This window comes from Podospora bellae-mahoneyi, assembly GCF_035222275.1.
Source record: "Podospora bellae-mahoneyi strain CBS 112042 chromosome 1 map unlocalized CBS112042p_1, whole genome shotgun sequence".
NCBI lineage: Eukaryota > Fungi > Ascomycota > Sordariomycetes > Sordariales > Podosporaceae > Podospora > Podospora bellae-mahoneyi.
The window spans coordinates 4,430,810-4,455,278 of record NW_026946359.1 but is presented as its reverse complement, the minus strand read 5'-3'; the positions used below and the strand labels follow the sequence as shown (position 1 = coordinate 4,455,278).

Sequence of the window (24,469 nt, the reverse complement as noted above, 5' to 3'; positions counted from 1 at the left end):
AAACATCAGATGAACGCCCTGAAGTCGACCTCAGTTGAAGCATGGGATCCAAATTCGGAATCTTTGTTGTTGGTGCTCAGTGACACCAGGCCCAGGGCACTGACCACCATCAACACCTGCTAGGCATATTCCCTATTAAACGGCAGATATGAAGACTACACGTTGTCCTCCCTCCCACACATGTGTTACAATGTTTCTCCCTTGTTCTCTGTTAGCTTTTGATCGCTTCAGGAATGATCGTTCATCCCAGCAATGGTTTGTTTGTAAATCCAACACCACAGACTCGGGAAGATTGTCCCCTCCCGAGGACCCCGAAAGAGCGAACAGCGACAGCTCGCTCACGTCCGCAACTTGCAAAGGAGATGCCCACTACTCCGCTATCTCCGCTCGTGTCGGGCGTAAAACCAAGCCCAAACAGTTCGTAGTGCTCCAGGAAATTGCCGTTCCCTGCCACAGTTCTGAAGCGATGACGCAGTGCTCATGTGGCGCAGTGGCCAATACTCACTCACCTCGTTAGCAGCTGGCCACAAGCGGCTATACCTTGTAATATTAACTGCTGTATCATACTGGCGTGCGCCGTTTCTGCTGTAGTGCATCATTTCCTTCTCTTCGATAGGCTCATCTTTTTCCGCTACTCTAGACGAAAGCTGTCAGGCACAATTGGGCTGTGGTCATTTCAACTTGACTTTTCCTTGACCCTGGCGAACTGATGTTGACGTTGAGTTTTGGAGGGGTCTTATGATGTCATTGCGGACGGTGAAGCCGAGGAGGGTCCTTCGATAATGTCAGGAGGGACGATTGTTGGTGTTTGGTCCTTGGCAAAAACTCACAAATAACTATTGTACAGAGTAACTAAACCCCAAAGCCATGAAAGCTAATCCTCATCTTGAAAATCATTGCCAATTCTATTGCAACTAATCGCTACCTCCCAAGCGGGAGAAACATCATCTAGAATTATTGACTTCTCCTTATGAAACCAACCGAAGATATCTCCGCTTTCCAAACGCCTTCAACCCATCAACACCATCAACTCACCCCCCCAACAAATATACAAAAAACCAACACTTCCACCTCTATCCTATAACTCCCCCAACCTATCCACCCATCCACCCATCACTCCCTCCCCCTTTGACTCCCCTTCCCAGGACTAACACTCCCACTCGCATCCCTCCCCCCTTCCCCCTCGTCCAAAAACCCAACCGGCATGTTCGCCAACCCCTCCCTCACCCCAGCGGGAACCTCCAACCCCCTAGCCTCACATTCGGCAATCATCCTCTGCCTCTCCAGCATCAGCTTCCTGACATAACCCACAACCCCATTCAGCACCACCCCCTCTGACCTCGCCTGCCCCTCCAGCCCAGGAACCTGCGTGCACAAATCATCATACGCCTGGCGAATAGCAAGCCGCCGTTTTTGTTCTGTTTTCCCCCCTCCCGTCAGCAAAAAAGTCGGGGGGCGGAGAAAGAGAAAGAGAGAGGAGAACATACCAGACTGGATGTGATTAGTCTTTTTCTGCTCCTTTGTCAGCCGGGGCTTGTCCCCGTCCTCACCACCACCGCCGCCGCCGTTCAGGCCTGAGGGGGATATTGGTGTTTGGGACTGGCTTGCTGCGCTGTTGGGGTACGAATTGTGAGGGTGGTTGTGGTGGTGGTGGTTTGAGCTTGCCATCCTTTTTGCTCGCACTCTCTTTGCGGTATGTGTTTGGCCGAGTTGGTGATTCTGGTTGTGTGGTGTGTGTGTGTGTGTGATCGCTGCAACCAATTTGCTTGATGAATGTGCAACGCTCAAATAAGGCGTGATAATATCAAACGGGCTTGGACTAAAACACCCTCTGTATATACGTTGTGCGTGTTGGTGATTGATCTTGTGCTGTTGATGGTGATGATGCCGCTCCTATTTCACGGTCTTGAAGCGATTATTGGCATGTGATTACCGATGAAACGGTTGACTAACAGTCTGTGAGCCAGTGTTAGCCATATACACACTTTCACATGTGCAGACAGTTGGCTTACCCAGTGTCAGAATGAAATCGAACTGGTTCAGCTCAATTTCAACAGTGATACTTTGGGAGGCTTGCTGGTCTTGTAAAGGCAGAGATGCAGATGGGTGCGTGACAGTCAAAAGAAAGGCTTAATGGCAACGTTTAAGTTCTTAAGTAGCTTGCCCCACTTTTCTCCATCCGAACCCCCCTCACCAAGACAATGATGGCTTGGAAGATATCAAAATGTCTTCAAGTACATTTATTCCCTCCATACATCAACCCGAACAGAGATAGATAAATACAAATATATAAATATACAATATATACAAAAGTAACGCTTTTGATTTTTTTGTCCTTTTTTTCTTCTCTTCTGCTATTTATACATTGTTACAACACGCAACCAACACTTTTGTCTTGCCGAAGAAAACTGAGAGAAGTCGCAATGTCGCTGAGTCGGTGGAAGGAAAAAAGTTGAAAAGAAACCAGAAGGCCAAGTCTAAAACCATCTTCTCATCAAGAACCATCCTTCCTCCTCCTGCTTTTGCCAGGCACAAAAGAAACTCTCGCAACAACAATAGAAGAGGTTGCCGATATCTGCAGCAGCCGCTCCAAATGCTCAATCTAGTTTTCGTCTTTTTTTTCTGGTGTTTTCCGAAAAAGCACCCCGACCAATCCGAAACAGAAATGAACGCCCCGAAACATGCTGCGAGCTCATGGATAGGAAACGCAAAATTTGCGACCAATCGCAATGCATAAGAAGAAAATTATTTTGTTCCCCCTGGCTCTGCTCCCAGAACAAAAACGTCAAAAACACCCATCGTCTCCTGCCCCATCTTCACATTAACGCCCAGACCCCTTCCCAAGTTTCCCAAAGATAGAACCGATCCCAAAATGGCGAAATGCAAAGGCCTGCCTCGAGGAATATAGAACCCGCTGACAGGGCGTCTCAATGGCATCGTGTAGACGAGAATACAGCCTTCCTCGTTGTCAACACTTCCTCGCCAACCGATCGTGCTCGACCGGGATCCATTCAGGCCAGGCCATGAAACGTCATTTTCGCCGAGATAAAAGGATTCTTTTTAACCACTTTTCCTCAACCTACCCCCTCGCTGAAAGAAGACCCCATAACAAATAAAGCCGAGAACTGAATAGCACCTGGCGATGCTGAAAAGAACACTGCTGAAAGATGGAATGAATACCATGTTCGAAAAATGGAGCGTGAAGCCACCGTCCCATCAAGTGATCATGTTGAATTTTCGAGTTGACACTTTTGATGGCTGCAACCTGCCAGAAATTTCGGGACGCCGAAAATACGACAGAAGACCCCTTCCAAAGTGCTGCTGTGACAAGTATCAAACAACCAAAACGCCTTGCTCAGGGGCACCTGGTGCTCAGATCTAGATGGCAACGTGAGGCTGTGTCTTCTGATCAAGATCCTTGGCCGCCTGAAGGTGCTCGGTCAGAACAAGAGGGAACGCCCGATGGCTCGGCCATGGCTTGGGGACAGACGTGTCCAACAAGAGCTTGTCATAAAAGCCAAGAAGGGTCTTGAGCCCGGCAGTCGCGGGAACTGAGCTGGAGGCATCCTCAAAAGCCAAGTTTCTGAACTCCTCATACACTCTGGCGTTGAAATTGCTAAGGAGAAACTCTGACCAGAAGCGGTAGAGGTTCTGCATCTCCTCTGGAACCTCACCGGCCTGAGCCCCTTGGCGGCGTTCGAGAGCAGTCTTGCGGATTTCGTGGTATGGTTGACGCTTGTGCTTCTCAGGTTGAGTCTCCTGGATCCACACAATGGTAGGCTCAGAGCCGTCCTGGGTGTTACCGTTGGCAACATAACCCGCGACAGCAGCAGCAGTCTCTTCGCTATCCTTGGCACCCAGGACAATGACAAGATCGTCAACATGGGAGTCTGAGAACTTGGTCATGCTCTCCAGAGACACAGGCTCCTCTGGGGGAGCAAACGCAGGAACACCAGCGGAAAGCTGGGAATCATGGGGGTAGTGATGATAACCGTTCACCGCACCATTGCCGTTGACAGCGAACTCGTTGTGGGCTCTGGGCATAAATTCAGGCTGGTACATGTGTCCGTCAGGGTACTGAGAGTAGCCCATCATAGGCGGAGCCATGGCGCCAAAGGATGCATAGGGGTTTTGACTGTTCATGACCCGGAAATTGGCAGGCCCATCATGCCTGGAAGCAGGCTCACGTTGGTCTTCAGGCAGAATGAAAGTAGCCCTTCTGGCGTCGCCAGACCGGAGCCTCTCAATATTGTCATCACCAACGACGAACTCGACATTCTCCAGGTGCAAGCAAGCGTAGCGCAGGACGTTGAGGTCTGTAGTCAGCTGCTGCACACGGGGGAAGTTGGCAATGGCCTCAAGGCGTACAAATCCCTGCCCATCCATCATCTTGCGCAAGAAGTAGTCTTTGCACAAGTTGTCGAGGGAAAAGTAGAACTCTACCTGGTTCTTGATCATAGCCTCAGGGCCATACGGGTACATGACAGGCGGGTAGACTGGGGCCTGGAAATCATGTACGGGATTGGCCGACTTGGGAGGATAACCGGCGCTCATGTGGTTGCCACGAGGGCTATGTTGGTTCGCCCCGTTCCATTTGCCGCGGCCCCTGCCCTGGTTGGGGAAAGTTTGAGGAAACTGGCCATTAAACGGCGGGGGGCTCTGGGCAGAGTGTGCTTGACGAGAGTGCGAGTGGCCATGGAACCCGTTCTGTGTGGGATAATGTCCGTTGACCTGGAAGCCTGCAGACCCGGTGGCATGAGCGACAGCACCATTGTGGCCGCCACGGCCCCGATAGCCGCCGCGACCGCGCTCTGGGCGGTTCTCGCGAACAGGGTAATGGTGTCCATTGACATTGCCCTGGGCACCGTCCTTGGGGTGGAAGCCGTTGACCCGTTCCTGGGGAAAAGGACGAACTGGGATTGATCCACCCTCAGTACTCAGCTGGCCGTTCTCGGTGCGGATGTCCTTGGTATATCTTCTGGATGACTGCAGGAGCGAATTAGTGCCTGGAAGGGCAAAACACAAGTAGATTCGAGGTAAACTTACAGATTGGGTCTTCTCACGGGGTTGTTCAGTACTAGCGGAAGCAGCAGGCTTCTGCTGGTCCTGAGCACTGGCATCAACGGAGCCACGCTTGGTAGGTGAGGTGGTCTGGTTCTGCCCAGCGGAGCGAGCTGGCAGACTGCCCTCACGGGGCCGAGCGGTGGCACGAGGACCAGGAGCACCTCCGGCTGGGACAGCCTTCTCGGCAGCAGGACCAGCGGCAGTAGGTGACGTAGCGGAACCATTGAGGTTGCCCCGCATGGTACCAGATTCACGACCACCGCGAGCTCCACCGCGGGGCTTCGAGCTGCGAGGAGTAGGCAGCTGTGTCTCAAAAACGACAGAGTGGTTGATCTCGAGCTTCTTCCAGTCCTTCTTCTTGGGAGCCACCTCATCTTGGCCCTCCTTTGCTGAGCTCTCAGTCTTCTCAACTGACTTGCGAGTGGGTTGCTGCTCCTTGGCGGCAGCAGCAGTGGCCTTGGGTTCCGGCCAGGCAGAAGCATCAGCGACCGATGGCAACGTCACCGAATTCTTCTCCTCCTTGTCGTTGGCACGAGCACCTCGGGGGGCGTTTCTGCGGGGGGCCTGTTCAGCAGCCCGGGAATCTGGTTGCTTCTTTTGGGCAGCTTTGTCTCCATTGACACCGTTCACCACAGGCTGAGCCTCAGCAGCCTCAGAAGTCTTGGTTTCGGCAGCATCAGCCGTTGAGGCAGTCTGAGTCTTGGACTGGAGTCCCTCGGCACGCTTCAACCAAGGATTGACAGAAGGAATGGCGGCTTCTGTGTACACAGGCTTCTCGGCCTGCTTCTCGGCAGCCTCCTCTTGCTGCTCGGCCTCCTTATCCTGACCCCGCGACTTCTTGCCCTTGCGTCCCTTCTTGTTCTCTCCATTGTCATTCCTCCTGGATGTCCTGCTGGCTGACCTCGAGCTTCTCGCATCTGACTGCTGCTGTGAGTTGACGTTGGCGCTCCCCTGCTCCTTCTTCTCCTCGATGTCGGCTGTCGGCACAACCGTGGGTGTTGGGGTAGTCTGCGAGGCAGTGTCGGCAGAGACCTTGGCTTTCCCATTCTCGGAATCTGGCTGGATGCTCTGCTCGGCGTCCAGGGCAATGTTGGAGGTGACAGAAGGGGCAGTCACGGATGAGTTGCCAGTTGATACATCGTCCTTGACATTGGAGTCAACTGTTGATGGCGCGGGGCTCGACGCCACCTGTATGTTAGGCTGTGTAGGAGCTTGGCCCCGAGCGGCCTGGGCATAGGAAAAGGCTGCTGAAGACATGTTGATTGGTGATGGTCGGGGTGGGCCTGTCTCGATCAAGTGAGATGTCGGAATGATCCCGACTGCGCAACAGCAGCGACAGCAAGCTGTTCTCCTGCCGTACTTTGGTCAATTAAGACTGGCCAACCGACAATATGTGCGGTTATCCAGTAAAATGACCCTTCTTTCTGTCGACTTGCGGTGACGGTGACGAGGGAAAGGAAGAGAGGCAAGCTCAAGCTCTTGACGGAGGTCAAAGATGGACCAGTCCGGGTGCTCTAACGGTGGCAGCTACTCCAAGGTTCCCAAGGAGACAGGTCACAAATGAACAGGCCGGTCGGCTTGTCAAGTGAATAAAGTTTGCGAGTACAGAATTTTTTTTTTAACCTGGCTCGGTCAAAGCAACGCTAGCGGCGTCGAGAAAATCGGACGGCGGGGTATGCAGCGATGTGTCTCTCGAGGGAAGGGAGACGGTTAACGAAGCAGACGCCAGAGAGTGCCGGATGGGAAGGAGGTGGGGGTATATGCCACCGACAATGTGCTGGATTGACGATGTTGTGCTTGGTGTGCAATCAGGGCCGGGTGAGGTGCTTTTCGCAGGTGGTTGTTGTTGGTGAAATGCCGAACAAACTTTTGGATCCGCGGAGGACCGAAGACAAAAGCCCTAATAACCAACTCGACTCTGGGATTGGGGTTAGGTTATGTGCACCAGGGCTTGAGGAGGGTGTCCGGAATAAAGTACGGGTCGTAGGGGGAAAGGGAAAAAAAGAAAAAAGGTGCCGAGGGGAAACAAGAGAGTCGTGCTTCGCCTGGCAAAAGGTTAGAGAAGATTTGTGTGGGAATAAATTTTTTCGGGTCCCAGACTGCCGCAAAAAAAAAAAAAGAGTGGTGGAGATGGCTGAGCTTAGAGCAGGTACTTACCTCAAGGTTGTTTTGAGTGGGCTACAGGTAGGCCCTGGGAGCAGCGGGGTTGCGCGAATATAAGTCGGCGACTGCAACAGTGAGTCGGGTGGGAAAGGTGAAGAAAAACTCCGTTAAAATAGGTTGACAGCAACAATCAGCAGTATTGTTAGAATTACGCCTGCTCCAGATGCTCCCCCTATCGCTGAAGCTTGCTCCCATCCGAACTGCGATAAGCCCAGTGAGTGAATAGCGGTTTCAAGCACTCTCTTGACTACTTTTCATTGCTCCAGCTCCGGCTTATACACCTGTGGATGGAATGACAGATGGGACACCTGCTAGTTGCTCATCGTCCCACTTTTATTATTGTTGCTTAGTTTCATGTCAGTCATGAGCAGTCACTGACAGTCTTCATCGTCGCTCTGCCTTTTAGTGGGACCCTATCTTTGTTCTTTTTCTTGGCTTGTTGCTTAAAGATTTCCGTCTTTTAGGAATTGTTCTCTTGTCTCTGTGCCCCGGGTGTCTCGTTCTTTATATCAGTATAATTGGCGGTCTCTGGCAATCTATCTATTCATCTTTTCAATCAGACCTCCATTTTGTCAAGAACAGGCATCCCACCGATCCGTCCGATCTGGGGAAGCGGTAACATTTGATGATGCTGGCTCTTGCGAATGAGGGGAACCTGGCAGACTCTGGGGTATGCCCCAGTCCTGAGTGAATGCTCTGACTCTTGTCCTTTGAGCAGCGCTTGGGTAAATGTCAGTATATTCATACAGGGCCGTCTGCATTGTATCAGAATCTTGGTGTCTTCCAGCAGCTCATCATGATCCAATACACATGCGAGCTGCTGGCATGGCCCAGCTTGTTTCTTTTTTGCACTTTCATCAGGCGGCACCATCTCGCTCTATGCCGAGGGTTTCAATTGCTAATAGTATATAAAAGTCACTTTGCGGTGGCATTTCTCCTTCCGCTCTGTTTTAGGTGGTAGTTTACCCACAGCGTGGCGGTATATAGGAATGTTGCAATCAGATGTCGTTCTGAGCAAGCTCTGCTCAAATGACCAAGGGGTTTGTTTTGATCCCGCAGACCAGGCTCAGGGGAAACTGAGCAAGTGACACAACGGAGGGGCAGGTTTCTGTTCCCTCAGTACCAGCTTTTGATTGCAGCTGGCCGGTTCGTGTTGATTAAATCATGATGGCCAGGAAAATAAGAGTCACAACGGCTTACAGAGACAAGCCGCGCTACTGCGCTCACCAACCTGATTAGGAAGGCGGAGTTAAACGGTCAGGACCTACGCTAGACCCTCTCACGACGAACGTCCTTCTGTGTCTGAATTGTATGCTATTGCCTATCACTTCACATTGGACAATCTAGAGGTGGTCGCTTTGTAATCTCGACTGCTACCGCTATCTTGATAAGTCTCGGTGCGGCAGAGCGAACACAAGTTTGGAAGGTTTCATCGCATTCATTGCGTACAGACTCCCGAGCGGGCAAAGCCATTACCGGCCGGTGCCGCCAATTCGTGAGCTGCGGAGGTGGGCCGAAGCGAGAAGCCAGGCCCAGTCCACTTACAGCGGAAGGACAGGCAACCTGGCATCTAACACGTTTGATAGTATAATCTTTGTATGGCGTTCCCATTCGGCCTCTTTGAACGACAAAGGCAGAGATGGAAAAAGCAGGCTGGGAGCAAAATTGCCTTATCTCCGTGATGGCATGGCTTTCTTCGCATGTGAAAGGCCATCTTCATATTGGTGGGGAGGATTCGCCGCCTCCTGGCAAAGCCACGAATGCGTTGACAACTCAAACACACCCGGTTGGGTCTGAGGGAAGCTTTCCTCTTTTGATGGCGACGGTGGAAGCCTTGCGCCACGGTCGTAGTCTCCAAGGATTCAGTGCTGGTCCTTGGCTTCTGACTGCCGCGGTGATGCCTTCGGTCTTACAGAAAGCGAGAGATCCCAAAAGAGTCCAGATTCGAGGTCGGTAAGAAATGGAACACCAAGAACCAGCCAAGCGTCATGTTCTATCGGCTAAACGTGGAGATAATTACGGGTACTCTCTGTCACCTCCCCGCAAACACCGGGCAGCTCCCGCTTATCCACATATCCTGATTACCGAGGCCGCCCTTTATTATCCGTCACCATCCTCACAAGGTAGGCATGGGAGCTGTGTGAGCATCAGGAAAGCGTTTGGACAAGATTAAGCAGGACGTCGCCTCATGCGTAACCGATAATGTCAACAATAATCAAATAACATCATACGTCTATTATTTATACAACCCGAGGATGAGAACCTCAGCAGCAATTAAAAAAATCCAATAACAAGGGGTGTCTGATACATCGCATGGCTAACGCTTATTTCTACCCGGTCATCCAAGTCGCGGCTCTACGCGCACCAAAACTGCTCACAAGGCGAAGGCCGCTTGATCCCATGGGAAAGTAGCTGACCAGATACCAGATTAGGCAACCAAGTTGAATAAGGCCTGAGAATATCGTGAGGATTGTACTTTGGAGCTGCAGCCGACGTACAAGTCAGTAATGGTGGGCTGTGCAGGCGTCTCAATAGGCGACTTACACCGATCGAAAAGTAAATGGTCAACCCCAAGGAGCCAAAGTAGGCAGCAGTGAAGGGCAGCCTCGGCGTCGAAGTCAAGTGCTGCACGTATGCCCATGGACCCATAACAGCGGCAAAGGAGGAAAGGAAGAGAACAGAGCCCAGTGTCCATCTGTTATTATTGTAAGCAAGATGACCACTATGCATATCAACCCGACATATCCGAAAAGGTCAACTTACAAGATCATGAGCTTACGTGGTCTTGCAAGACTCAGGGCCGGAAAGAGAGCAATAACAAGGACGAAGCAGACTAGCGCGGCAATATTGCAAGCAGCAAATATCAAGAGTCGGTCCCATCGGCTCACTATGCCATTCCAGGTCAGCACACATTATTCAGCACGCAAACAGAACAGAAAAAATACGAGCTCCCAAACATGCGCTGAGCGCCTCTGGCCAAGACATGCGCACACAAAGGGGGGTGCACGTATGCCTCGGCGCAGGGGTAACGGGGGTTATGGAGGGTGTTGGAAATACACAGCCAACGGGTTGCCCCAGTTTGTTGTCCGCCAATACGGAAAAGAAAGACCTAAGTTAACCTACATGCAAACCACCCTTCCTCCTCCTCGCGACGACTGGGTGCTGGTAAGGGAGCCCCGGGACCCTCGGTTGTTGGAATTTGAACATAACCCCGGTCACCAAACGGATTTAACGACTGAAGCGACGAGAAGAGACCAGTTTGTCGAGAAGTGTGAACTGGGAGGTCGGTGTCGCGACGCGCCCATCCAAGTGAGTTGATAGAATCGCGGAACGAGGACGAAGCCATGTTTCGTAGCCGTTATCGGATCCCACTTTCCAGGATTTGTCAAGGTCCTTCTGTAGGGCGACAAGTGGTAGCCGCGGCGCGCGGCAGATGGAAAGCAGGACTGTGGACAATCTGACGGAGATAATGTTCCTATGAAGCCGCATGATTAGCTCAAGGTTGTCTCAAGACTTGATATGACAGTCATGCAGCGTGCATACGGGTTGTAACCGATGATCTGAAGCGATGCTCAGATGATTCGTGATAATGGACCGCTCGCCCAAGTGGGTGTGGGTGGGATGGGATGGGATTCTGGAATCTGGATGTTGGACAAGCTGGAGTTGCGCCCGTCGTCGCCGGTTATCGAACTGGGCGCCTCGTTCGTTAGTTATGCGCCACAAAAATATCAAACATTAAACCTCTGGCCGTGAAGCATCTGATTCTCAAATCGTCTGGGGTATACGTGGGCGTTGCGCGTGGGTACGGGATTAGGTAGACATAGGTAGGGTTCCCAGATGGAGTGAAGCGTTCATGGGAAGTCGTTGATGCCAAGGTGGGTCCACTATTCCTTAGTCTCTGGTTGGCCGATCTAGACATTGAAAGTGGTCCGTGACCACTTGAGAGGTTGCATGCAAAGGCTTGCAGGGAGGAAAGATGGGGGGGTCAAAAGGCTGCATACTTTTTTTATTCCGTCACCAGCCCAACCTAAGAGCTCCATCCCACCAACCTCCACCCACCAGCCATCATCCGTCGTGACAAGTCGGATCGCATCAGCATGACGCTGCATGGGAGGCGCAGCATAGGCATGAGCTCGTCTACAGGTAGCCTAGTTTGCAGAAAAATGATAAATCCTACCTATCTATTTGGCCAACATCGCTACTGAATGCATCAAGCTTGGTTCTCGTTTCTGGGGTGGCAGGTACGGTAGGCAGCGGAACAAGGTGTTTTTCCTCTCAACGAGCAGACGTTTTGCTTGGTAGAAGAATCGATCCTTTTTGCTTGGCCTGTCACATGCTTCAGAGTACCGGCCAGCCTTTTAACACGCCGACAGTGTATAATATGAAATGTGAGAATCTTCCATGTCCCCATTACTCTGTCGAGTTACTTGAAAGTACCCTCGTACCACATGGGCCGATCTTCTCTCTCTCATGGGTGCTTTTTATGGGTGCGCGGCAGATGCAACTTCGTGTCGTTGATCTCGGCGCCGGTACTTGCGTGCTTCGTGCAGCAGCCACCATGGTTTGGAATTGCGGCATAGACACACCTTACGCATCCAGCTCTCTGGTGTGGGCCCGATGTCTCACTTGGGGGAGTCACACTGATAGCTAGCTATGCTCCGGTCATATTCGGACAAGCTCGGTGAAGTAGGCCGAAGCAATGTGTCCTGGAAAAGCAGACCTCCCATACAGCTTGGACTCGAAAGTGTGCCCTGTTGTGTCCGCCCTGATCTTGTTTCTCTGCATTTCCAGCACACCAACTTGAACGGCCATCGAGTCAGAAGACGTGCCTGGAAGTTGATCCGCCTTGTGTTTGGCGATCCATGGAAAGGGGGTGTTGTGGTCGTAAGAATATAAGAAAGGCCAAACGATTCTCTATGCACAGTGAACCAACCACCCCGGACTTCTTGTCTCTTCAGTTCGTCCTTGCCCTTCCGAGCCCGCTGCTAACGTTGTTGGCGTTGGCTACCTACTATTCGAAGTAACGTCGCCCAGTTTAGAGCCGTCACTACAAGTATACACCTGCCTGCCCAACTCGACCAGCTCATATACACAAGAAGAGTATGCATCAGGCGAGACTCAACAGCACATCAACAACTCATTCAGTCTTGTCTTCCCCGATAGAAACCCACTTCAAGACGTCCGATACAACAGAGTCCGATACCACGGTAGCCACGTGCCTGAACCGAAACCAAACGGCAGGACAATCCCTTTCTTTCTGCCACACGTGGAGACCAGGACTTGGAGGAGACGTTGGAGATCTCGACGCACGCACCCCAGGATCGGTACTTCGTATCCGGCTTAGCCGTAACGTCGGCTTACGCAACTAGGCTAGCCCTGCAGAACAGAACCCCCGAAGCCATCACCTTCCCTTCTATCCAGAGCCCGCTGAACAAAGGGACGGCACATCTGTCAACCCTTCAGTCAACGCGCCTAGATTAGAAACATTGGCAAGCCGGAGGGATTCTCTCAGAGCCGGACTGTATATCTCGGAACCCAACCTCTTGAAACGGGGCACAGTTCCTTACAAACGACTTGCTGCTGCTTGAAAAAAAATAACGCTCAAGCTAGACTACCGTACCATTTCTGGGCGCGGAGTGACAAACCCCGCCATCTGAGGAACATCTCACACACCACAGCGCTCATAGGCACGCAACCAATCAATTCTGGACCATTCGGAGACGAGAAGCGATAGATAGGTATTGTGGCACAAACACACATTGTCATCTCTCGGACTCAACTCGCCTCGGCCGTTGTTCCCTTCGGCTCCTGACAACAGGGAGAGTCTGGGAGCATCCTGGAGTGTCAACAGCACCCAACAAGACCCCCACACTGTCCGGGTTGTTGCTGAGAGCCCTCATCCGAAGTGGCCAGAGAAAGCATTTACTCAAGTTGCCAACTGGGAAATACTCAGCCTCAGCCGCTGGATCCGCGTTAATAAACTGGAACCTGCCTCCTCCAACCGCCTCCCTTCGAGTCCCTTCCTGCCTTCTTGGTCATACTAGCAACAGTGATTTAGTGCTACGCACCAATCCGCGGCCTCATTCCCGAACCAGATCTTGTTGGCTCTGACCACTGCCACCAACCAGCCCTCAGCTACCTACTACCTAGATCTTCATTCATTCCTCATTCCCGCCACTGGCAGCACGTCGGGAACCAATACGACGGGGGAGCAACCAGCGCCAGAAGAGCGGTAAACTGATCGCCAGAACCCTGGAACCTCGACCTTCTCGTCCCAGCGCTGAAGAGCCCCACTTCCCCCAACTTTAAACCCCGCCTTTTCCAGCTGTTCGCTGCGCACAACTTAAACTCCGACTTCCTCCCCCGCTCCCGTCGTTGCTACCACCTTTCTCCAACAAACAACCAGAATCATCACAGACACTCACATCCACTTGTGCCGCCCATCACCAAAGATCGTACCCGGGTCTTTTTGCTGCGCCTTGTCCATCTTCCTCCCGCCTCCCAAAGGAAAGCAGCCTCGCTGTCTCGAGTCGACCAATTTTTTTTTGTTGGCTTGCGCTGCCCCCTTTATCACTTCGGCATTGTCCGCCCTTTTGCCCTGTCGCTGTCACTTATTAGCGACCATTTCCACAAAGGGTTAGGCCTCCACCTCCGAACCCCAGACCTTTTTACCCACCCCACGAGTCCACTTCCACCCACACTCCTCTCACCCACTCTCGTCAGGGCACTTAAGGTCACGACAATCCACCCCCATCAAGCGGCGCCTCCCGTCGCAGTTACTTTCATCGCACGATCCCGACTTTGCTCTCTGCACCTCGCTGTCCCGAAAGCCACCAAAAAAAAAAAAAAAAAAAAAAAGACTCGGAGCTCCTGCCCGGAACTTGGCGTAAACGACCCGACCGCTCTCGTCTTTGTACAGAGTCTCGGCTTTCCGACCGTCGAGTCATCTTCATCCCTTCAACCGCTTGTTGGCCTCTCTTACCTCACCACGCCACGCCACCCGATGCGAAGTTGACCTTCGACAAATCACGTTAAAGGTATGTAAAAGAACACATCTAATAGGATTTTCCGCTTCGTAGGCTAGGTGGTAGGCCGCGCATTTCCTAGCCTCGCTAGCCTGCCAAAAAGTCTAATCATCTTTCCTCTTTTACCTTATGTACCTGCCGTGTGTATAGTACAACAGCGACGACTGACTTTGAGGCTGTGATAGTCCGCTTTGCCGAAACGTCGTCAGCCCACTCGCTGGATTTTCCTTTCTCTATTTCGCTTCCTGTCAATTTGGAGGCATCACTCTACGCACAACCGCCATCTTTGACAAGATGTCACACCATAGTTTTCCGATGAATGGCCATGGAGGGAATGGCGGAATCGACCCAAACGACCTTTCCATGGCCGGAAACTTTGGTTCATCCTTCCAGAACAATAACTTTTCTGGCGGCCATACAAACACGAACAATGTGTCGAACGGATTCCTCGGCGATGACGAGCTACTCGACAGTCTCACAAGCCCTAACCCGACAGATCATCAGGGCGGGTTGCATGGCCAAGGGCAAGACTTCGGCATGGACAACATGGGTGGAATGGCTTTCTCCCATGGCGCTTACGGCTCGTCTCATCACGGGTTATCCATCGACAATTACTCGAGCACCCCCGACGGTGATCCTATTCAGAGCCCCTACGTGCACCAACCGTACAACCAGTACCGCCCGATGCAGCACCCACAATCGTATGTCTCGATGCAATCGCCGCTCGCTTACACCCCAGAATTGAACGAGCCGACCGACCTCCCTTTCAAACCAGTACGCCCTCCCATGCCCCAAGTCATGGGACGCAAGCCATCGGCTCCGAGAGCGCCCACAGGAGCCACCATGGGTCTCTCGATCGGCTCAGACTCGACCTTTGCCCAACCTATCAGACCAACTGGTCGTGTGGGTCACGAGAAGTCTCATTCCGGACAGTGGATGGGGACTCCTAATAGCTTATCCTCATTTCCCGGATCCGCGTCGGGTTTCTCATCCCCCATCACAGCGGGCATGCACACTCAGATGAGTGAGCTCCTCAAGGGAGGCGCTTCCATGCCAGCCAAACTTGGGTCGCCAGCAGCGTCCACAGCCGAGCAAAAGAAGAAGAAGAGGAGAGAGTCCCACAACATGGTCGAGCGTCGCCGACGAGACAACATCAATGAGAGAATCCAGGATCTCAGCAAACTCGTCCCAACGCATAGGCTTGAGGACGAAAAGGTCCGCAAAGCTCTTCAAAACGGCGGCACTCCCATGTCCCCTGATAGTGGCACTCCCGGCCAAGCCACGTCATCGTTGGCCGGTCCTGGTGCTCGTGCTGCGGTCCGCGGTACCACTGGATCCATCACGACTGGCTTGCCGATGGAAGAGAAAGACAAGGGTCCCAACAAGGGCGATATTCTCAACGGCTCCGTTGCCTGGATGCGGGATCTCATGTGGCTGGTCGAGCTCAAGATTCACCAGGTGGAGGAGCTCTCAAACTCTCTCATGGCTGCGGGCATGAAGCTACCTTTTGAAATCACCGAGGATGAGCAGCGTATGCAGTCAGAGGTCTTGGATATGATGTCCAAAGATCTTGGCATCAAGTTCACCTACTCGCGTACTGACGGCTCTAATCTTCGTGTGCCGGATTTCACCGATTACGCCGGCAAGAAGCTGAGTTCTGGGAATAGTGGAACTTCGGGTGGCTACATGCCGGTGAGCCCCAGTAATGGCATGGGCGGTCACGACATGCTGGACACCGACGATTTCCTGGACTACGACGAGGATGATAATGACAATGGGGCTTTCAAATCGGAGGCCGAATACGGCAGGATGGATATGTCGTGATGGCGACACCGAACCATTTCATGATTTCTTACCCCAGACTATCTCCACTGGCTTGTCGAAGGTTTTGTTCACTGCATATGTTTTCTTTGGGAAGGATGGGAGGGAGGAACCAGGAAGGAGGCTTGGTGGGGGTTTGCTTTATACGGATTCCCTTTCAGAGTTTGCATCTGCATCTTGCATTTTCTGCTGCGTTTGACAGCTCAAGGCATATTTCACGGTCGTTTCGGCGCAACTCGAGGGGGTTTCAGCTTGGGCTTGGTATACCGGGAAGCAGAGGTTTTATTTGGCCGCGGGGCAGGGAACATATTTGTGTATCCAAGGAAATATCTGGTGTTGTTTGGGTTTTCAGGCGTTAAATTACCTCTCTCCCCCCTGGAGCGGTTCTTTGCTTGCGGGTTTCCCTTTCGCATACACTATTTATCATGATACCTTGAGATTTGTTTTATTTGGGCGGGATCGGACTGGGTCATTTCTTTTGGAATTATCTACTTATGGGGGTCGGGCTTTCCTTATCTAATTCAGACTCATTTCGAGGATGGATGCTTTTGGTTTAGAGAGAGATGACGATCCCCAGCATGGCATTCAGTGTTTGCTTTTCATCTTTTTCTCTCCATGGCTGGCTCGCTCGCATGGGCAACGAAGGAGGGAGGGTTGTTGACCAGCCTCGTTCTGGAGTTATCAGCGAGAATAGTTGTTACAATAATAGGACAAGTTCACCGTCATGCCTTCACTGTTTACTGTTGCGTGGTTTTTGTGATTCGTGGTTTTGACACGTATATCTATCTACAAGAGAGCCCCGAGGATGGTGTATCCACGCGCATCCGCACAGTTGGTTAATCATGTGAGAGGGTGTTTTGGTTCGTTAGCTTTGAATCAGACCCAGAGAGTTAATCACCAGTGACGAACAGTAAGCAAGTACTCGCTCATAGCCGTCAACAAATTCCAGACATCCTTCCTCTTCATCTCCTCCTGCAGAGCGATTCTCTCGAGCGCCGACCTCCCGTTGAAGTACTTGAGGAACATGGGCCAGGCGTCGGACACCCTCTCCTCCCACTCTTGCTGCTGCTGTTGACCAACACCACCACCAATGTGAGGTTTACCTCCTATATTACTACTCCTCCCACCACCAAAACTAGCCATACTCTTAGTATCACTCCTGGTCTTCTTCTGCTGCTGACCATCCCTCGCCCTCCTGGCAGCTTTCGCCTCTGCCGCCCGCTCCTTGAACCGTTTCCCTATCGCGCTGAGGTATAAACTTTCCTTTCCGGTGGCTTTCTTCGCATCGAGAATGATGTAAGGGGTCATGGCCTCCAGATGACGGGCGTGGTTGACGCTTGGGTGGGAGGTGGCCATGGGAACGGGTTTGCGGGCGTGGAGCATGGATCTTTCTGCTAGATCGTGGGCTGCTCGCGAGGCGATGCGGGAGAGGCGGGCTTTTTCGGCGATTTCTTCTGCTCGTGTGGTGGTTCCCCCGCCGCCGCCAGAGTTTTGGCTGGAGGAGAGGGAGGGGGAGGAGGGGGAGGCTTGGGAGCGGAGGGAGAGGGATTTTAGGTCGAGGTTGGAGGTGGAGGTTGTTACGGGGGATTGGTGGCCGAGTTGATGATGACTGCCCGCGAGGGTGTGGCGGTGGTGATAGTTCCTAGGGGAGGTGGGGGAGGGGGAGGTGGTGGACCAGGCGGCTTTTTGGACGTTGGTTAGGGATTGGGAGTGGGATAGGGTGAGGGGGAGGTCGGTGAAGGTTACTGAGGGGGCGATGGGGTTGTTAGGCGAGGGAATTGAGGGGGTATTGTCGTCGTTGAGCAGGGGGAGGAAGCCGGAGAGGGAGGGGTCGCTCAAGGCTGCTGCTGTGGGAGAGATGATGGTGGCTGCGTCGTCGCTTTCTATGCTGTTTGCGTCACGGCCCATGGCTTGGGCTTTCTTTTCCTTGGCAATCTGCTCGGCTTCGAGGGCGTGTTCGACTTCGTAGATGATCTCGGGCCAGACGACGACGTAGGCAAAGGTGCAGATTTGGGTTACCCAGCCGCCGCGAATTAACCAGGCGAGCATGGCCATGTAAGTTGGACGGTGAGCCTTACTCGGGCAGTGCAGCTTATATGGACGGGGTGAAACGCTCAGCTCGGCGAGGAAGCTGGGAAGGGCCGGCACGAGAGGGAACTGGCGGGCCCAATGGGCGGCTGCTTGGGGTAGCTTGCGCATGTCACAGTTCGGACTCACGATGTATATGTCTCGTGCGTGTAGTGGCGGGATGGCGACGGCTCGGCGCCAAAAGATGAAGTGCTGGGCGAACTTGCGAACCTGTGTTGGCGACAGAACATTACTAGATTGCTGGCCAACTTGGTAGAACGACAAAGTTGGCTTGCAATGCCTCACAAACTCAATCATGGCCAAAGTTGTCTCGTCCGGGTCGTCTTGTAGCTCAGTGATGATACGTTTCTCATCCACCAGAAGCAATAAAGCAAAGTTCTTGTCCAAGAACCCAGGTTCTTCCGCCGCATCGTCACTCATCAGCGTATTGGCAGTACTTAACCACAAGCCTGGCTGACTTGCCTCTCCATTGTCTGGGAGGTCAGAGACGTGGAATGGGACAGGAATCTGGACCGAATGGGTCACCATCCCCTCGGCTGTGCACAGTTGTAAAGCAGCAATTCTGTTCTGGGATACGGCTTCATAGAGATCGCGCATAGACGCTGCCAGCGATGAAGTCGACAAGATCTCATCCCACAGCAAGCTCATTTTTCTTCCTGGATCTCGAAATTAGCCAGCCGTAGCCATCTCGTTTCAAAACGGGGCTACCTACTTTCCTCGCGACCTTTATCCTTCAGAGTTAGGATCTTTTTGGATTCTTTCCACACAAAGTCGCTGCGTTCCTGGCAATACTTGTATGCTTTGTTGATCTTCTTGATGATGTTGGTGTACATGATGTCGACCAAGTCCTTGGCCTCATGCTTCTTGGGTCTAAGAAAGAAGACCAAGTTGAACATCGTCATAGAAGCCTTCTTTTCCTTTTCTGCTTTCTCTTTGCCCTCAGCATCTCCGGCACCCAATGGCTCTCCATCTCTTGCCACCCTATCACCACTCCTGAAGCCTGTGTCGGTCTCGGTGGGTAGTGCGTCGTCCTCTTTGGCACCCGGTCCAGACTCGGCTTGGTGTTGCTCCTGTTCCTGCTTCTTTTTCCTCTTCTTCTTCTGCCACATGCCGTTTCCAGGCACATAGATGGGGTATGAGACACAGTAAATATTGTCCAGAGATACCTGAAAGAGCCTCTTGTGGTATGCCCTGTTTGGTGTCAATAGGTTCTCAAGGTCTTTGGTCGGGTAGCCGGCCACATATTCCCAGGGTACTAGTTGTGTACCGCTCTCAGTGAAGATGTGGTCATCATAATTCCACGGTGCCATTTCGGCGCCATACATCATAGAGGAGGCGCCTGCCTCTGGCCAACCATATCTGTCATCGTCGTCGTCCAAATCTTCTTCTCCCTCGACAACTTCTGGTACCCCTGCTGGGAGGACTTTTCGTCTTGGATAGTGGAAAACTAGTCGAGGGCCGTCTCTGGAGCGGTTGATGACCAGTGCAACTCCCATAAAGTTGTCCTGGCTAGGGAGAACAGGGGCAGCCATGATGGCGCGGTATGGGGGTGAAAGCAATTATTCCAGAACAAGCATGCAAGAGGTAAGATTTCGAAGAAGTTGGCAATGCAAGGCTGGTGTGGTGACCTGGGTTCACAACTGCCTATGAGTCGCAGCTGGTAATTCACGTTAGGACTTACTTGGCACAGCAAGGTCGCCCTGGTGCGAATGTGTCCAAGGGCGGGATGGGACCGGGGCGCAGCACTTCAGCGGACCCCAATCGGCGAGCGGAGCAGCGGTTGACAGGACGGATGCGGGAGGGCCGGCCGGTGCAATCGGATGGACGTTTGGACATAAAACGGCGTCCTCCGGGGCACGCACCACAGGGGCTCAGGCACTTGTGGCAGGGCGGCAACCAAAAATGCCGAAAGAAAGGAACCCTGTGGCGTCACCCCGCAACGCTCAGGCCACTTCACATGGAATTCAAAGACAAACACTGCCAAGAGGACACCATGGATGCGCCAAAAAGGAAAGAGGGGATCTCCCGGTACGCCCGTGACAGTAAAGGAAGGGGCGAGCGTGTGGCGATGGATCCCGCTGCAAAAGGGCCATCCTAAAACAGAAGGGCATCGTGTGAGAGGAAACCCAATCCCAAACATCATCTTTTTTCCCTGAAACTGTAGAAACAACAAAACATCCTAGATTGTTAAACTGGGCAACAAGGCCCTCACGACATCTCCTGCAAAGCCACTCGCTCTTCTTGGACCCTTCGCTTGATCACCGCTGTTTCTGGGCCACAACAAGTAAATAAATCGCCATCCCAGGTTGTTGTTCCACACCGCACACTCTGAAAGTAACAATCCCTCCAGGGCTGCCCCACCGTCCCATCGGGTGTACCCTCCCTCTAGGTCTCTCCTCTTCTTCGACTCTCCTTTTCCTGCTGCTCCTCGAGAGTTTTGTCTGCTAGTCGAAGTCGATCTCTGTATTCGCCTACCTCCCTCGATTTTGTTGAGTTGTTGGCGTGCCCCCACACTCACAGACAGGACGATTTAATAATTGCAATTGTCCTGACCATTTCCACGCCCCGCGACCCCGCGCTCCCTTTAAATAACGAATTCGATTGCCCCTGAAAACCGACCGTCTCCCTCTTTCAACATCTCACAAGCTCCCGCGCAACATACAGATTCGAAAAAGATTGAACTAATGGCTGTGGGCGGTGAGAACGGTGTTCTCCCTAGCGGCGGCGGTAACCAGTCGAACGGGGCTGGCGACCATCACATCCGCCGAATTCCGCTTTCCTACGACGGTGTCAACTCCGAAGAATCAGCCCTTGAACTCGTCCTCACGATCCGCCCAGACTGGGCCGATACTGCGTCCAACAAGGTCGAGTTTGTGCGCTTCACAGATGGCATCACCAATACCCTGCTGAAGGCGGTCAACAAGCGCCCAGGGCTCTCCAAGGAAGAGGTGGACAGCGAGGCTATTCTGCTACGTGCCTACGGTAACGGCACCGATGTTATTATCGACCGGTTCCGTGAGACGCAGAACCATGAGCTGCTGATGAGACATGGACTGGCCCCAGAGCTGATTGCGCGCTTCGAGAACGGGATGATGTATCGCTTCATCCAGGGATCGCCCACTCAGCCCGAAGATCTGCGCAAGCCCGTCATTTACAAGGCTGTAGCGCAACGTCTGGCTGAGTGGCATGCTGTGGTTCCCTGTATCAAGGCTCCCACCGGACACAGCCGCAAGAACTCGAGAGCTGATGGGCCTGTGACGCTGGACAGCAACCTCGGGGATGCCGAGTTTCAGAATGTTATCGACAATGTTGCCCCAGGAAAGCCGCCCCCAAATGTGTGGACTGTGATGCAGAAGTGGATCTTCGCTCTGCCTACAGATACGGAGGCGCAAAGGGCTCGTCAAGCTGAGTTGCAAAAGGAGCTTACATGGCTAGTCTCGCAGCTGAGCCAGCGGCCCGGCCTGGGTGTGAACGGGGTAAGTTGACCTGAGATTCCATCTTGATATGTTTGCTAACCTGTGATCCTTTGCAGTTGGTCTTTGCGCACTGCGACTTGCTCAGCGGCAACGTTATCGTTCTCCCCAAAACCTCACAGGGTGTAACAAACGGTGACAAGGCTACCGAAAATGTCACCTTCATCGATTACGAATATGCTACCCCGTCCCCCGCAGCCTTTGACATCGCCAACCACTTTGCTGAGTGGGGCGGCTTCGACTGCGACTTCAGTGTTCTTCCCACTCGGGCTCAGAGACGCCAGTTCATTGACGAATACATCCGCGCCTACTTTGCTTACCGGGAAGAGAAGAAGCCCGGTGCTGCTGCTGGTGTTGACCAGAAGGCCGAGGTGGAACAGCTACTCACAGAGGTTGACCACTTCCGCGGCGTCCCAGGATTTTACTGGGGCATCTGGGCTCTTATCCAGGCCGAGATTTCCACCATTGACTTTGATTATGCCTCGTACGCCGAGATCAGGCTTGGAGAGTACTATGCCTGGAAGGACGAGGTGACAGGCACAAGACACAAAGACGGAAAAGAAGCGCCCCTCAGAGAAAGGAGATGGGCTCAGGAGGAGTAAAAAAAACTGTGTGGTCATTGTTCATCTGGGCGGTGCTCGGTAGAATTTCGGTGTCGTTTTCTGCATTGCATACAGCCATTTTTCTCAAGAAAAGGGTGGCGGGCGGGCGGGCGTGTTAGGAGTCCTGATTGGCTTTTGAACTTTGATTCTTGATTAGAGCGTTGATTTTTCTATGTTATTTTTGCATGGGGGCGTGGGAAAACTTTTGGGGCGAACATTCAACATGGGCTCGGGATATGCTTTTTTCTTCCTTCACGACGGACGATTTGATGGACAAGGGGGATGGGACGGGGGCTTTTTTTTTATACCTACGGGCCACTTAGAGGAGGGGTCTATTGGGGCTGAGGGAAAAGATTGGGATATCCAGAGTTACAGTGGGAGATGTGGTGAGCATAAACAATCAGAATATAATAACTTTTCAACATTTTTCGGGGTCCGCTGAATCTCATTCTTTTGAAATATCATGGCACAACACGTGGAAAAAAAAATGAAATGTTAGAGCACATTGATTTTTGCTAGATTTAACTCCGTATAACCGCTATCCCATATCCGTTCGGTTCTTGTCCCGAATATGTTGAAAAAACCACTGAGAGTCCGCCTTGTAATTGCGCCAAATTTTGCGATGCGATGTGTTGAACGACATGCCCCCCTCATAAGAAAAATACGCTGCTTCCCTGGCCACAAGCCTTACGCCGGGGCGGTTCCCTTCCAGTACTTGGTCGGCACAAACGGCATCTTGGTCACCACCGCCTTCCTTGGCCGGCCACGCACCAAAATGTCGACCTCGGTGCCAGCCTTGTGGAAACCATCCTTGATGTATCCCATGGCGATGTTCTTGCCCAGGCTCGGGCTAGGGCACCCACTCGTCACAGTCCCCAAGCTAATCGCCTCCTTGCCATCCTCACTGCGGGAGACAATCTCGGCCCCTTCTCTCGCGGGCGCACCCTCGACAAGCAGACCGATCCGGCGACGGTGGACACCCACGCCCCCTTTGCTCCTAGGGACGAGCTGCTTGGCGATGACATCAGCGCCGTAGTAACCGGCGTTCTCCGACCTCCTCTCCTTGGGAATAATCCAGCTCAACCCAGCCTCAACAGGAGTAATGGAGTCGTTGAGGTCATGCCCGTACAGACACATGCCCGCCTCCAACCGCAAGCTATCTCTCGCGCCCAACCCAGCAAGCTGGATCTCCTCCGGCCCAGCAGCGAGGAAGGCCTCGGTAACACCCACCGTCTCAGCAGGGGGGATCGAAATCTCGAAACCATCCTCACCGGTATAACCCCCCCTGCTGATCAAAAGCGGGCTGCTTACCTTCCCACCCCCATACTTCACCTTGGCGTACAAACTCCCCCCAAAAAGCAGCTTCTTCAAATCCACCCCCTCTTCTGCCAAAACCCCCTGCAAAATCTCCTCCGCCTTTGGCCCCTGAACAGCAACCAACCCCCACCCATCCAGCTGCTCCTCCCTAACCTTCAATCCCTCATGCCCCATTTCGGTATTCCATTTTGCCATCTCCCGATCAATATAGTTGTTGTCCTTTCCCCTGCACCCAGCATTGGTCACAACATAAAACTTGTCCTCGGCCAGCTTGGTGATGATGGTGTCGTCCGAAATCCCACCTTTTCCATCCAGCGTCATGAGCGCCGAGAGGGTCGACTTGTGGGTCTCGAGATTCTTGCAGTCGCTGGGGGTTATCCGCTCTAGGAAAGCGGCGGCGCCCGGGCCGAGGATGAGACGTTGGACCATGTGGGAGACGTCGAAGAGGGAGGCGTGGGAGCGGGTGAAGAGGTGGGATTGGGCGACGCCGAGGGAGGAATATTGGACTGGCATGTGGAAGCCGCCGAAGGGGACCATTTTGCCGCCGTGGGAGAGGTGGAGGTAGTAGAGGGGGGTTTTTTGGAGGTCAGTTTGGGGGGTCGTGGAGGAGGAGGCATGGCGGGTTTGTTGTGTGAGAGACGGTGTGAAAGATGCTGCTGGGCGGGAGAGGATATTTTGTGGCTGGTGTTGCTGATGTTGCGACTGAAATTGGAATCTCTGTGACAGCAAAGCAACTGAGCTAGTGTGCCGCTTTGCGGTGGGGGGGTGACTGCGGACAGCAGTCCGCAGTGCTCGTGAGAGCGCAGTTGATCTGGTAGATTGCATCGTGGCCGATTGAGCTGGAATTCGACCCAGCGGTTACCTATTTTGGCGCAAGAGAATCGAACAGGAGGCGGAGAGAAAGTTGGGCTGGTTG

General features: G+C 52.9%; 8 protein-coding genes across 8 annotated transcripts; 2 read left to right on the top strand and 6 right to left on the bottom strand.

The window, feature by feature from the left end:
* Positions 1-1,113: 1,113 nt before the first annotated feature.
* INO4 (Transcription factor) lies at positions 1,114-1,668 on the bottom strand (the record flags this gene model as incomplete). Its single annotated transcript, XM_062874649.1, has 2 exons — positions 1,114-1,418; positions 1,488-1,668. 2 exons carry the CDS (start codon positions 1,666-1,668, stop codon positions 1,114-1,116), a joined length of 486 nt encoding a protein of 161 aa, XP_062737776.1.
* Positions 1,669-3,378: 1,710 nt separating this feature from the next.
* On the bottom strand, positions 3,379-7,463 carry QC761_113700 (uncharacterized protein; the record flags this gene model as incomplete). The annotated part of the gene is made up of 3 exons (XM_062874650.1): positions 7,222-7,463; positions 5,047-7,109; positions 3,379-4,986 (listed from the first exon to the last, which is right to left on the bottom strand). The coding sequence occupies exons 2-3, from the start codon at positions 6,319-6,321 to the stop codon at positions 3,379-3,381; spliced, it is 2,883 nt and encodes a 960-aa protein (XP_062737775.1). The 5' UTR covers positions 6,322-7,109; positions 7,222-7,463.
* A 1,923-nt stretch (positions 7,464-9,386) lies between these two features.
* On the bottom strand, positions 9,387-10,573 carry SFT2 (Protein transport protein sft2; the record flags this gene model as incomplete). Its single annotated transcript, XM_062874651.1, has 4 exons — positions 9,387-9,710; positions 9,772-9,922; positions 9,991-10,114; positions 10,351-10,573. 4 exons carry the CDS (start codon positions 10,571-10,573, stop codon positions 9,558-9,560), a joined length of 651 nt encoding a protein of 216 aa, XP_062737774.1. The 3' UTR covers positions 9,387-9,557.
* Positions 10,574-10,612: 39 nt separating this feature from the next.
* Positions 10,613-10,985, bottom strand: QC761_0014780 (uncharacterized protein; the record flags this gene model as incomplete). The annotated part of the gene is made up of 3 exons (XM_062871977.1): positions 10,613-10,702; positions 10,771-10,917; positions 10,962-10,985. 3 exons carry the CDS (start codon positions 10,983-10,985, stop codon positions 10,613-10,615), a joined length of 261 nt encoding a protein of 86 aa, XP_062737773.1.
* A 3,561-nt stretch (positions 10,986-14,546) lies between these two features.
* QC761_113720 (uncharacterized protein) lies at positions 14,547-16,076 on the top strand (the record flags this gene model as incomplete). Its single annotated transcript, XM_062874652.1, has 1 exon — positions 14,547-16,076. The coding sequence occupies one exon, from the start codon at positions 14,547-14,549 to the stop codon at positions 16,074-16,076; it is 1,530 nt and encodes a 509-aa protein (XP_062737772.1).
* Positions 16,077-16,808: 732 nt separating this feature from the next.
* npr3 (Nitrogen permease regulator 3) lies at positions 16,809-20,009 on the bottom strand. The gene is made up of 2 exons (XM_062874653.1): positions 18,874-20,009; positions 16,809-18,817 (listed from the first exon to the last, which is right to left on the bottom strand). The coding sequence occupies exons 1-2, from the start codon at positions 19,691-19,693 to the stop codon at positions 16,968-16,970; spliced, it is 2,670 nt and encodes an 889-aa protein (XP_062737771.1). The 5' UTR covers positions 19,694-20,009; the 3' UTR covers positions 16,809-16,967.
* Positions 20,010-20,177: 168 nt separating this feature from the next.
* QC761_113740 (uncharacterized protein) lies at positions 20,178-22,595 on the top strand. The gene is made up of 2 exons (XM_062874654.1): positions 20,178-21,637; positions 21,694-22,595. The coding sequence occupies exons 1-2, from the start codon at positions 20,846-20,848 to the stop codon at positions 22,234-22,236; spliced, it is 1,335 nt and encodes a 444-aa protein (XP_062737770.1). The 5' UTR covers positions 20,178-20,845; the 3' UTR covers positions 22,237-22,595.
* A 328-nt stretch (positions 22,596-22,923) lies between these two features.
* GCV1 (Aminomethyltransferase, mitochondrial) lies at positions 22,924-24,378 on the bottom strand (the record flags this gene model as incomplete). Its single annotated transcript, XM_062874655.1, has 1 exon — positions 22,924-24,378. The coding sequence occupies one exon, from the start codon at positions 24,376-24,378 to the stop codon at positions 22,924-22,926; it is 1,455 nt and encodes a 484-aa protein (XP_062737769.1).
* Positions 24,379-24,469: the final 91 nt, after the last annotated feature.

What these genes read in the sequence shown, in the direction of transcription:
- npr3 (XM_062874653.1), bottom strand. Translation starts at nt 19,693, where the DNA reads ATGGCTGCCCCTGTTCTCCCTAGCCAGGACAACTTTATGGGAGTTGCA. An exon ending in GGATAAAGGTCGCGAGGAAA is followed by an intron (nt 18,818 to 18,873) that starts GTAGGTAGCCCC and finishes TTCGAGATCCAG; the next exon opens with GAAGAAAAATGAGCTTGCTG.
- QC761_113740 (XM_062874654.1), top strand. Translation starts at nt 20,846, where the DNA reads ATGGCTGTGGGCGGTGAGAACGGTGTTCTCCCTAGCGGCGGCGGTAAC. An exon ending in CCGGCCTGGGTGTGAACGGG is followed by an intron (nt 21,638 to 21,693) that starts GTAAGTTGACCT and finishes GATCCTTTGCAG; the next exon opens with TTGGTCTTTGCGCACTGCGA.